General features: G+C 38.3%; 1 protein-coding gene across 1 annotated transcript; it reads left to right on the forward strand.

Annotated features, from left to right (window-relative positions):
- Positions 1 to 1,704: 1,704 nt before the first annotated feature.
- On the forward strand, positions 1,705 to 12,428 carry LOC110002888 (histone-binding protein RBBP7). The gene is made up of 12 exons (XM_020658560.3): positions 1,705 to 1,884; positions 2,300 to 2,444; positions 6,744 to 6,889; positions 8,260 to 8,436; positions 8,525 to 8,640; positions 9,314 to 9,474; positions 9,620 to 9,746; positions 9,830 to 9,907; positions 10,056 to 10,132; positions 11,016 to 11,073; positions 11,240 to 11,350; positions 11,532 to 12,428. The coding sequence occupies exons 1-12, from the start codon at positions 1,869 to 1,871 to the stop codon at positions 11,601 to 11,603; spliced, it is 1,284 nt and encodes a 427-aa protein (XP_020514216.2). The 5' UTR covers positions 1,705 to 1,868; the 3' UTR covers positions 11,604 to 12,428.
- The last annotated feature ends 54 nt before the right edge of the window (positions 12,429 to 12,482 follow it).

Raw genomic sequence — 12,482 nt, forward strand, 5'->3', positions numbered from 1 at the left:
CTCTCAACTGAAAGGATGGCAGTTTGATCCAAAGCTCCTGCAGTTTGAAGTTTCCTTTGGCAAGATACTGAATCCCAAGTTGCTCCTCTAGCATTCTAGGGAAAACAAATTGCAGCATACTACTGAATATTGTGAATCAGAGGGAATTTAGAAGTGGGTTTACCCTATTGAGACTGAAAAATAAGTGGGTATACTCCATATACACCCCACTGTCCTCTATGAATACCCATCAGTCTGTGAATGTGTGTGAAGGTGTTGAGTTCTGCTGACCAGATGGGCATTAACCAGAGCAGCCTCTGCTTTCAGAGCATGAATGTGTGTGTCAAAGAGTGAATGTTGCAGGTAGTGTAAAAGTGCTTTAAGTGGCTGGAAGGCTGGAAAAGTGCTACATAAGTGCAGTCCACTTACCATTTTGGCCTCAGATGCATCTGGACTCAGCTGTTCTTTAACCTATTACTAAATGTTTCAATGTGGATGCATGCCTCCATGTCAGCTAAAGTCTTTCCAGACTTTTTAATAAACATCATACAGACCTCTCTCTTGGTAACCTTTAAGATAATTATGGACAGAACAACTGTAATCAAATGTTATTATAAGCATCATATATTCTAACAACAATAACACATATATTTGTGCAGTGCAGATTATGTTATGGAAGCTCATCGTGGTAATGTGATGAAAAAATGGTAATGTGGGTCATTAGAATGAAAGACTTTATAACGATATATTTTAATTTTAGAGAAAAAGTCATCATTTTCAGATATAAGGTTATCAGAGAATTTATGGTGTTATGAGGTCGAGTTCAAAGTCATTATTACACCAAAATATGATATAAAATATGAAATAAAAATGTGATAATGTTTGCCATCACATAAAGATTTTAAGTTATTATTCTAAGGGTTTCATGATTATCAGATTATGATATGCTTAGTTATAATCTTAGATACTGTCATTAAATTGAGGTACTCTTTATTATATTATTTATTATATTGTGAAAGTTTTTCTTTATTCATTTCTAGAAAGGTTGCTGTTTTAAATAAACTTTGTTGTTATTTGAGGAAATATAATCATTAATTTGAACATACCGACACATTCAGGAGTCCTGTAGAATCTCACTTCCCTTTGCTTTGACAGAAATTGGCTTTCATAAAACGTCATAATTAAAAAACCCAGCATTGAAACAATACCTATACGTTTTTGCTTAAAGCTAAATAGAATAGAACAGAATAAAATTACTTTATTGATCCCAAACTGGTAAATTGTGGTGTTACAGCAGCAGGTTATCCAAACACACATTATGAGTAAAAAACACAATGTTAGCAAATCTAAACACAATATAATATTAAATACAAAGTAAATAAGTACTAAAAATATCAAAAATAAGAATGTGAATCTATACAACCAGGATTTAACTAAACATTACAAGTCTTAAATATGAAAGATTAAATTAAATATGAAAGATTAAATGTAAATGTGCAGAAACAGAGTTGTAAATGGACAGTATTGACATAAGTTAAAGTGCATGAGTGTAGAAAGCATTATATATAGCATATACGTACTGTAGTATAGTAGAAATGAACTTATTCCGTTTTGAAAGGCTCAAACTACAACAGGGACACGAGTTGTTTACACTGTGCATCGCTGCGCAGTCCACGCGCAGTTTTGACCTTCTTTGTTTCGAATGCCCGCACGCATGCGCAGTAGGCGTCGAGAATAAGGCGCTGAAAAGGAAGCAGCCTGCCTTCACTGAGATACAACAAACGGGGCTTCTCTGCTAGCAGTTTGGAAACAGCAGTAATAACTCAAACGGCGTGTTCTTTAAGTTACACTGCTTCCGAGCATTGTGACAAAGCGCAGAGTTTGGAGTAATGGCCGATAAAGAGGGTAAGGTTTACTCATTTATCCTGCACTGGGACGGTCGTGATCCTCGTGTGTCGCTTTGTGAGCCAAACGTGCTAGCATGAGAAGTTAGCATATCCTATCAGGAGGCTTTCATTTAGTCTTTAAGGGAGTCGTGTTTTACCCTTAAGAAAGATGGAAACTTAAACATTAACTTTCCAAGTTCAGTTTGCGTTCAACACATTAAACAGCACTTATTATTAAGTTATGATGCTCGCCTGCTAAAACTCCCCAGACCAATATGTTGACATAGTGCAAGAAAGAGTTCATAATCCAGGGAACCAAGTGGTCATTAAAGTAGCCCACCACCTTTATAATGTTTCCTCTACTTATTAAATAAGTGTAGCTGCATGCATGTAATGAGGATCCAGTGATGTCTCTGATGTGTTTTCTCCTGCAGTGTACGATGATGCTGTGGAGGAGAGGGTCATCAATGAAGAGTACAAGATCTGGAAGAAGAACACTCCTTTCCTGTACGACCTGGTGATGACTCATGCTCTGGAGTGGCCCAGCCTGACTGTCCAGTGGCTTCCAGATGTTAACAGGTATTTAAATCCCACCTACAGTGTGACTTCTGCTCTTATCTTCACTCCTCTTGTGTTTTAACTTGGTCATTTCTTATCTTACTTACTTTGTCTATTTGTGTTTTATATTTATGTTTACTTTTTATTTTTATTAATATTATAGTTTTGTTTTTGTTTTTTTCTATCCTTTAACCACTTGTTTCTATTTCTTTTCCTGCTCTTACCTTCTTATTGCTGTTATCTTTTTATTTGCTTTCAGTTTCTTTTTAAATCTTTGCTCCTCTTGGTCTCAGCTCGTGTTGTTGGGTTCTTGTGATGGTTCTTATGATGGTTCTTATGATGGTTCTTATGATGGTTCTTGTGATGGTTCTTATGATGGTTCTTGTGATGGTTCTTATGATGGTTCTTGTGATGGTTCTTATGATGGTTCTTGTGTTGCCTGATGGTTCTTATGATGGTTCTTGTGATGGTTCTTATGATGGTTCTTGTGTTGCCTGATGGTTCTTATGATGGTTCTTGTGATGGTTCTTGTTTTGCCTGATGGTTCTTGTGATGGTTCTTGTGATGGTTCTTGTTTTGCCTGATGGTTCTTGTGATGGTTCTTGTGATGGTTCTTATGATGGTTCTTATAATGGATCTTATGATGGTTCTTGTGATGGTTCTTGTGATGGTTCTTGTGATGGTTCTTGTTTTGCCTGATGGTTCTTGTGATGGTTCTTGTGATGGTTCTTATCATGGTTCTTATGGTTCTTGTCATGGTTCTTGTCATGGTTCTTATCATGGTTCTTATGGTTCTTGTGATGGTTCTTGTGATGGTTCTTGTGATGGTTCTTATCATGGTTCTTGTGATGGTTCTTATCATGGTTCTTGTGATGGTTCTTATCATGGTTCTTGTGATGGTTCTTGTGATGGTTCTTATGATGGTTCTTGTGATGGTTCTTATCATGGTTCTTATGATGGTTCTTGTGTTGCCTGATGGTTCTTGTGATGGTTCTTATGATGGTTCTTGTGTTGCCTGATGGTTCTTATGATGGTTCTTGTTTTGCCTGATGGTTCTTGTGATGGTTCTTGTGATGGTTCTTATGATGGTTCTTATAATGGATCTTATGATGGTTCTTGTGATGGTTCTTGTGATGGTTCTTATGATGGTTCTTGTGTTGCCTGATGGTTCTTGTTTTGCCTGATGGTTCTTGTGATGGTTCTTGTGATGGTTCTTATCATGGTTCTTATGGTTCTTGTCATGGTTCTTGTCATGGTTCTTATCATGGTTCTTATGGTTCTTGTGATGGTTCTTGTGATGGTTCTTATGATGGTTCTTGTGATGGTTCTTATCATGGTTCTTGTGATGGTTCTTATCATGGTTCTTATCATGGTTCTTGTGATGGTTCTTATCATGGTTCTTGTGATGGTTCTTATGATGGTTCTTGTGATGGTTCTTATCATGGTTCTTATGATGGTTCTTGTGTTGCCTGATGGTTCTTGTGATGGTTCTTATGATGGTTCTTGTGATGGTTCTTATGATGGTTCTTGTGATGGTTCTTATGATGGTTCTTATGATGGTTCTTATGATGGTTCTTGTGATGGTTCTTATGATGGTTCTTGTGTTGCCTGATGGTTCTTATGATGGTTCTTGTGATGGTTCTTGTTTTGCCTGATGGTTCTTGTGATGGTTCTTGTGATGGTTCTTGTTTTGCCTGATGGTTCTTGTGATGGTTCTTGTGATGGTTCTTATGATGGTTCTTATAATGGATCTTATGATGGTTCTTGTGATGGTTCTTGTGATGGTTCTTGTGATGGTTCTTATGATGGTTCTTGTTTTGCCTGATGGTTCTTGTGATGGTTCTTGTGATGGTTCTTATCATGGTTCTTATGGTTCTTGTCATGGTTCTTGTCATGGTTCTTATCATGGTTCTTATGGTTCTTGTGATGGTTCTTGTGATGGTTCTTGTGATGGTTCTTATCATGGTTCTTGTGATGGTTCTTATCATGGTTCTTATCATGGTTCTTGTGATGGTTCTTATCATGGTTCTTGTGATGGTTCTTGTGATGGTTCTTATGATGGTTCTTGTGATGGTTCTTATCATGGTTCTTATGATGGTTCTTGTGTTGCCTGATGGTTCTTGTGATGGTTCTTATGATGGTTCTTGTGTTGCCTGATGGTTCTTATGATGGTTCTTGTTTTGCCTGATGGTTCTTGTGATGGTTCTTGTGATGGTTCTTATGATGGTTCTTATAATGGATCTTATGATGGTTCTTGTGATGGTTCTTGTGATGGTTCTTATGATGGTTCTTGTGTTGCCTGATGGTTCTTGTTTTGCCTGATGGTTCTTGTGATGGTTCTTGTGATGGTTCTTATCATGGTTCTTATGGTTCTTGTCATGGTTCTTGTCATGGTTCTTATCATGGTTCTTATGGTTCTTGTGATGGTTCTTGTGATGGTTCTTCTGATGGTTCTTGTGATGGTTCTTATGATGGTTCTTGTGTTGCCTGATGGTTCTTGTGATGGTTCTTGTGATGGTTGATGTTATATATGTCTGTTGGGTATCGTGCACTTTGGGTTCTTTTCTTTTTAATACTTTTTATTTGATAGTTTTGAAGATAATTAACAAGCTGTCAGAATGAGCATATATACATTTAAGTGCATCGTCTATACAGACATGGATAAATATATCTGTTAGCTCATTCTACAACAGAAGAGAAGAGTGAGCAGAAAGGAAGGAAATAAAATAGAAAAAGAGCAACAGAGCATATTAACTTATCAAAAAGAATAAATAAAAAAATGAAAAACAAAACAATAAAATAAAGTGGGCCTTGGATTGTTCTACTCTAATAGAATTTAATATATATATTTTTGGCGATGTGTTCTTCACCATCTGCTCGTGGCTTAAGTTCAATGCTCAAGTATACACAAAACTTTGCTCTTTGTTGATCTTCGTTTCGCCCCGATATTAAATCTGTGTCTGTTAACCACTTTGGGTTCTTTTCTGTTGAATTGTATTTCATTATTTTTAGTATTTTGCATTTGTTATGTTCTTGCTGTTGTTTATGTTCTTCTGTGTTTGCTTTAGTTTGTTCTTGTTTGTCAAAGCACTTTGTAAACCTGTGTTTTTAAAAGGTGCTATATAAATAAAGTTATTATTATTATTATCTCTGTAGAGATACAGCAAGTGTCCTCGAAATCTGACGACATTCAGGCTGTTAAAGCTTGAAGGGATGAACATTATTTATTAAACGTCTCTGTCTTTACTTCTGTTGCCGTAACACCTGTTTTTGTTGACACCTTGATATTACAACAAAACAAACACGTTTTGTTAGGAGGCGGTAGGGCTCGGCGATATGGACCAAAACTCATATCTCAATATTGTTTAGCTGAATGGTGATACTTGATATACATCAATATGTATTTTATTACCAGTGAAAACAAATGGAAAATAAACTACCTGTTTGTGAATTTAAAAATTAATATTATAAAATAAAAATGTTCCTTAAATACAATAAAAGAGAGAGAGAGAGGAGGAGCAGGGTGAAGAGGGACAGACAGTCAGTCATCATCAGTGAGATGAGAAAAAGGTGACCTATATGTTTTATATATAAACAGAGCTTTATATTGTTTTATCTCACTCCATACACTACCAGGCAGTCATTTCCTCATGTTCACATCCTAAATGTGTTTCTGACAACGCACACAAGGTTTTCTTCTTTAAGCCATGAACTTCTCTACTCCCAAGTACAGCTTTTATTTTTTTTAAATTGTCGTATGCCTCGATCATAGTGATGGTAAAACTGTTCAGCTCTTACAGACGGCCTCGTGTGGCGATGAGTGCATGACAGATTTCAGCGTGACTTTGCACATTTTATCTGCACAGAGGAATACGTCGCAGAAAGAACGCGAAACATGAATTTATTTTAGTCAAGCTTTGACAGCCCGCTTATTATTATGACACAAACAGAAGCTCATATAAGTTCATTTAGCAAATAATAGGTTTGAAGTTTGTGGCCGACATCATGTACAGCCTACCAGTGATGGATGTTTCTTAATTTTTTTAAGTTAGTACTTATAATAATTAAAATGTTTTTGCTAAAAAACAAGAATACATCAAGATAATACTAAAGCTAAAATATTTTTCTCCTTATGTCTTAATGTTTCCTTTTTAATATTGGAAGTCTTTGGATGCTTAGATTAATTTAAGAATGAGAACTAAATGTCTTCATGGCTTCTTTCATCTGAAAAGCCGTACTGTAATGTCGAATAGAAAGAACGACTACCTTTGCTCGAAATGCAGATTAACGTCATGTCACTGCTGTCATGGATCTCTGCAGGCCTGAAGGGAAGGACTACGCCGTCCACAGGCTGGCTCTGGGGACCCATACATCAGATGAGCAGAACCACCTTGTGATCGCTAGTGTCCAGGTACCAAATGATGATGCGCAGTTTGATGCCTCGCAGTACGACAGCGAAAAAGGAGGTAAATACACAACTTGAATATTTTCTTATAACCACTGTAAAGAAGTTGTCTCTTCTTTACTGTAGGTGGAGTCTCTGTTCTATTACTGGGACAATTGTATCCAAATGATTATTTCCTAGATGTCTAATTACATTTACAAAAAGATCATTTCCTTTCAACTGTAAATGGAGTTGTAAACAAATACTTACATTTAGTTTTTGCATTCATACACATTAAGATAACAGTCTTAAGGTCTTTGCACACTGAGTCCGTTTTTCTTTCCGGAAACGTTTTTCAGATCTTACGCACTGAGTCCGCTGCGTTTATTTTTTCTGTTAATTCAGAAAATTTGGTTAATTTATTTAATTTTGTGGCTCTTACGCTCCTTGAAAAAAACCAAAAAAACAACCGGGTCCGTCCACATGAAAACAAGATGAGAGCGAGGAGAGTTTCACCTGTCGATAAAGGAGCTGCAGAATCATCCTGAGCACTTCCTGGTGTATTTCAGGATGTTAGTGGTGCGGTTTGATTCTCTGCTCTCTACACTGGAACCACACGTTAAAAAACAAGAAAACCGATTTCTGTAAAGCACTCGATCCTGAACAGCGGCTGACGGTTGAGGAAGGACACTACAGACACACAAACACAACACAAACACAACACAAACACAACACAAACACAACACAAACACAACACAAACACAACACAAACACAACGGGATGGATGAGAGAAAATTGATCCTGTTCCCAAAAAAAAATAATGACGATCAAACGTTTTGGAGTCAGTGTGCAAACATGATCGACATACCATGAGATCGTGTTTCTTTTTTAATGTCGGACGAAGAAAAAAAAAAAACTTGGTGTGCAATGGTTTATTCATTGATGAGTCGTGTTTTATAGTGTTGGAATAAATGAAAGAAGATCTGAGTCATGCTGACACTGTGTTATTCTCTCTTCCAGCAGGTATGTTGATGGGCTGTGTCACGGTGTACTGAAGGATCACTACTCTTTTGTTACATTGTCACAGGTAGTGTTTGTATGTTAGTGCGGCCACAGAGCAATCTCCAGGTACAGTCCATGTCTTAACCTCAATACACACACACAACGCTGATCCATCACACACGTCATTCTAGAGGGTCCAAGTGTTCTGAATGTTATTTTGAGGCGGTCTCCGACAGCGAGCAAGTTCTCTTTTGGTCTTTATAACAAATCTCGCTACATTAACACAAAAGTGAAAATCATTTTTATTCTGTGTTCAATACTATAATATATCAGCCATGATTCTTCCCTGAATCCCTGCTGACCAGTGGGAAGTGATTTAAACTGCAGTTTTAATGCGTCAGTCCTTCTCTCTCGTCGTGGATGATTTACAGTCTCCATGTATTCTTTTGTCAGAGTTTGGAGGCTTTGGATCAGTGAGCGGGAAAATCGAGATAGAGATCAAGATCAACCATGAGGGAGAGGTGAACCGAGCCCGCTATATGCCCCAGAATCCCTGCATCATCGCCACCAAGACCCCCACCTCTGATGTTCTGGTCTTTGACTACACCAAGCACCCTTCAAAGCCAGGTGGGATCCCCGTTGTGCTTATACACGCATGTCTAACTGTGAGAACATCCAGGGCAGTGAAAGCAAAGTCTGTGTTTTGCTGTTTCAGATCCCAGTGGGGAGTGTCATCCTGATCTGAGGCTGAAAGGCCACCAGAAAGAAGGCTATGGTCTTTCCTGGAATCCCAACCTTAGCGGCAACCTCCTCAGCGCCTCAGACGACCATGTAAGTAACGAGGCCTTCATCACCCTGATGTGGAAGTGTACGCATTAATACATTTAAATCCCTTTTCTTGTTTTATTCCCTGGAAGAAAAAAAACAAATCATTTGAGTAAAAATGTCAAAAACCACAATAACCCGCAGACAGGTTTTTTAATAAGGTACCAGGATGTTGTTTAGATTTTAACAGCAAAATATACTCTATGAATGGAACGCACCGATTGAGTTGCCCCTTGTGAAGTGTTTTCATTTTATAATATTGATTCTGTTATCTAAAATCTTTCAGATCACTGTCTGGAAGAAAAAGCTGACAGTTTCACTACCTGCATGTCATCAAGACTTTAAAGGATGTTCGCTATGGGCAAGACAATTAACCCCCGAATTACTCCCGCTGCTTTGTCAGCCGGGCATGAGTGTGTGTGAATGAGATTAGCTACTTCTGATGGTCACTTTACACCATCAGTGTGTAAAAGAGCTTTGAGTAGTGTAAGGTAAAATTGAGCTCGTGTGTTTAGAGGAGGGATACTTCAGCTGCTTTTAAATGGATGTGAGGAAAATATTAGAAAAAGGTTTAAACTATAATCCCGTCTTCAGCTGAAGGTTCATTGCAGGTTGATGTGTCCAGTGATGCGGTGATTTCCCAGCTTGTAACAGATGACATATTGCTCTTCCTCTCCAGACCATCTGCCTGTGGGACATCGGGTCCGGCCCAAAGGAAGGGAAGGTAGTGGACGCCAAGTCCATCTTCACGGGCCACACAGCAGTGGTTGAAGATGTGTCCTGGCATTTGCTCCATGAATCCCTCTTTGGCTCGGTGGCCGACGACCAGAAACTCATGATGTTAGTGTTTCACAGATTGTTTCTCTCTGCACGATGTTCTCAATGTGCACAGCCATTCTTCCAGTTAGCATATGAACACCTTTTGCATATTCTATCATATCGATTTTATGTCCCAGCTACGTCTGAACCTTTTATCCTCCTCCAGATGGGACACTCGGTCCAACAACCCGTCCAAAGCCAGCCACGCAGTCGAAGCTCACACTGCTGAGGTCAACTGCCTGAGCTTCAACCCCTACAGCGAGTTCATTCTGGCCACCGGTTCTGCTGATAAGGTAGAGAAGAGGACTCCTTAAACCTTTAAAATAACTCAATTCATCCAATGTGTAATTCTTAAGGTTTGTTTTGTTTCTCTCAGACTGTTGCATTGTGGGATCTACGAAACCTTAAACTGAAGCTCCACTCCTTTGAGTCCCACAAAGATGAAATTTTCCAGGTAAGAACTCAAATAGCCTCAAATTAAAAAAAAAAGACTAAAATAAAGATAGGAGTGCTTCCAGGGCTCCGATTACTACCTACTGCTTTCAAGAACCGATTTTCAGCCACCACATTGCCCTTCTGTAACCGACTGTCTGATTCATCAGGTACAATGGTCTCCTCACAACGAGACCATCCTGGCCTCCAGCGGCACCGACCGACGTCTCAACGTCTGGGATCTCAGGTAAAATGATCCACCAAAGCTCCATACGTAGTGATGGATTGTTAAAAAAAAAGTTTTTCTTAGGATTTTTTAAGGAACAAATGTTGAAGTATTACAAATATTAAAAATAGAAGCTAATGATAAAAGGACTCAGAGAGGATCAGCTCAGTGCTGTCATGTTTGAAGAAAACATTTCTACATGCTAACACAGTGCCATTGATACATAATCATACAAATATAACTGTTATGCTATTTCCTAAAAATAAGAAAATAAGTCCACTTTCAAAATGATAAAAAAAAATGTCTCATCAGTTCTCTTAATGTTTATAAAGTGTTTAAAAGAAAAGTTGATGTTACAGAGTGACAAACGTGATCCTGTCTGTCCCAGCTCTGTTGATGTTGCTGCCATCAAATTTAAAAAAAAAAGGATGTGATAACGATAAAACAATGAAATATCTGTATCAACATGTCTCTGTGCTGATTTCAATCAAATTTTGAGTTTCAATGTTTCGCAAATTATCACAATCTTTTTTCTACATTTTATGCGAAGTCACAACTTTTTAGGAGTTGGGCGTATACAAGACCATCCATTAAACGTGGAGAAAATATTTTTAATAATAACAGTTTCTAAAGCATCTTAACCTACATTTTGTATATATTTCTAATAAGAAAAAACATGTCTTTAATTAACTTTTATCTTCATTTGATTTGCTTTTAGTCAATCTGAGAATCCCTGAACCCTTTATATTATTATAAGAACCACTTTAATGGATGCCAATTGAGATTTAGAATAAAACAGCTTTTAAGAATATGAGCTAAAAAAAAAGTTCACATAAGGTGGTAAACATTGGTTTGATCTGTCCAATCTAAAATCACAGTTTTCATTTGTATATTCTTTTTCTAGTAAAATCGGTGAGGAGCAGTCGGCAGAGGATGCTGAGGACGGCCCACCAGAGCTGCTGGTGAGTCTGATCCTAAAATCATCATTAGGCTGTGATTTCTTCAAGTCACCATCAGATCTGTCACTCATAATAAGATGGTTCATTTAGGGTTTGGATCATGTGTTTAACTCCCCTTGCTGTATACTATCACAGCACTTTGGTGACCAATTTTTTTTTACCTTTTCAGTTCATCCACGGGGGTCATACGGCCAAGATCTCTGACTTCTCCTGGAACCCCAGTGAACCCTGGGTCATCTGCTCAGTGTCCGAGGACAACATCATGCAAGTCTGGCAGATGGTGAATACAGCTGCTGTCCATCACCGGTCACACATAGCCTCAGTCACTACAATGAACCACATCAGGCTTCATCAAAGTGTACCTTAGGACTTAAGTTTCTCTAGTGAGGGACATCCTAAATGTGAATTGCACTGTGATGAAACGCTGTAAATGACCTCTCGCTCCCTGTTTTTCCTCGCAGGCTGAGAATATCTACAACGATGAAGAGCCAGACAACACCCCTGCATCAGAGCTGGAAGCTCAGGGATCATAACCCAGCCATGCACAACTCTTCCTCCGGTCTCAGAGCTCCAGACCCAGCCTAGCCTGTCGTTTTCCTCTGGCTTGTTCCGTGCATGAATGAACTTTGTGGAAAGTTAAGAGACAGCATGGACGCTACTCTTGCTTAAACAGTTGGATTCGTCTCTTCCTTCTTATACTTTAACTCAGCCCAGGTACCTAAAAGCACTTCGGCATTTGGTATAAAAAAAAAAGGTTCTAGCTGCTCAGGTTGTCTTACCGGTATATCCTGCGTTTGGAAAATTACATTTTGTGGCAAAAGGGCCTTTTTAAAGAAAAGTTTGATGTGTACAAAGTCACTGCTAGATATTGCCCTGAACAGTAAGTTCTAAAGGGCTAATGCAACATAAAAACATTTTTAAAGCTCGACTCAAGAGTATCCAGAAAAACCACCTGATAGACAACTTCTCTTAAAAACACATGGTAAGAAAACAGAGACGATCGAAGTAGTGACTTTTTGTAAACCAGATCTACACCTGTCCAAACTGATAAGTATGAAGGATGATAGTCATGTGCAAGGAAGCCTTTCATGCCACATCTTCCCACCTGTTAAGCACTTGTTGCTGCTGTTTTTTTGACCTAGTGTTGTACTTGCTGAAGAAACATTCCCTGCTGTGTTCGCCTCCTGTTCATAAGGTACAAAAAAAAAAAACTCTTCAGTGAAAGTTGGGGACTAAATGAGTTAAACTGAGGGAAGAAAAATAGTTTTCCCTTCACCTGTTTGCGTTGTTAGAAAAGTGAAGTTGACGTGTTGTTTCCTTTGACTCAAACTGCAATAAAACTTTTTTAAATTTTGAAATGTTTCTCACTTATTCAACATGTAATTTTCTACTGCCACTCGCTGAAAAATCTG

This window comes from Labrus bergylta, chromosome 3 (assembly GCF_963930695.1).
Source record: "Labrus bergylta chromosome 3, fLabBer1.1, whole genome shotgun sequence".
Lineage (NCBI taxonomy): Eukaryota > Metazoa > Chordata > Actinopteri > Labriformes > Labridae > Labrus > Labrus bergylta.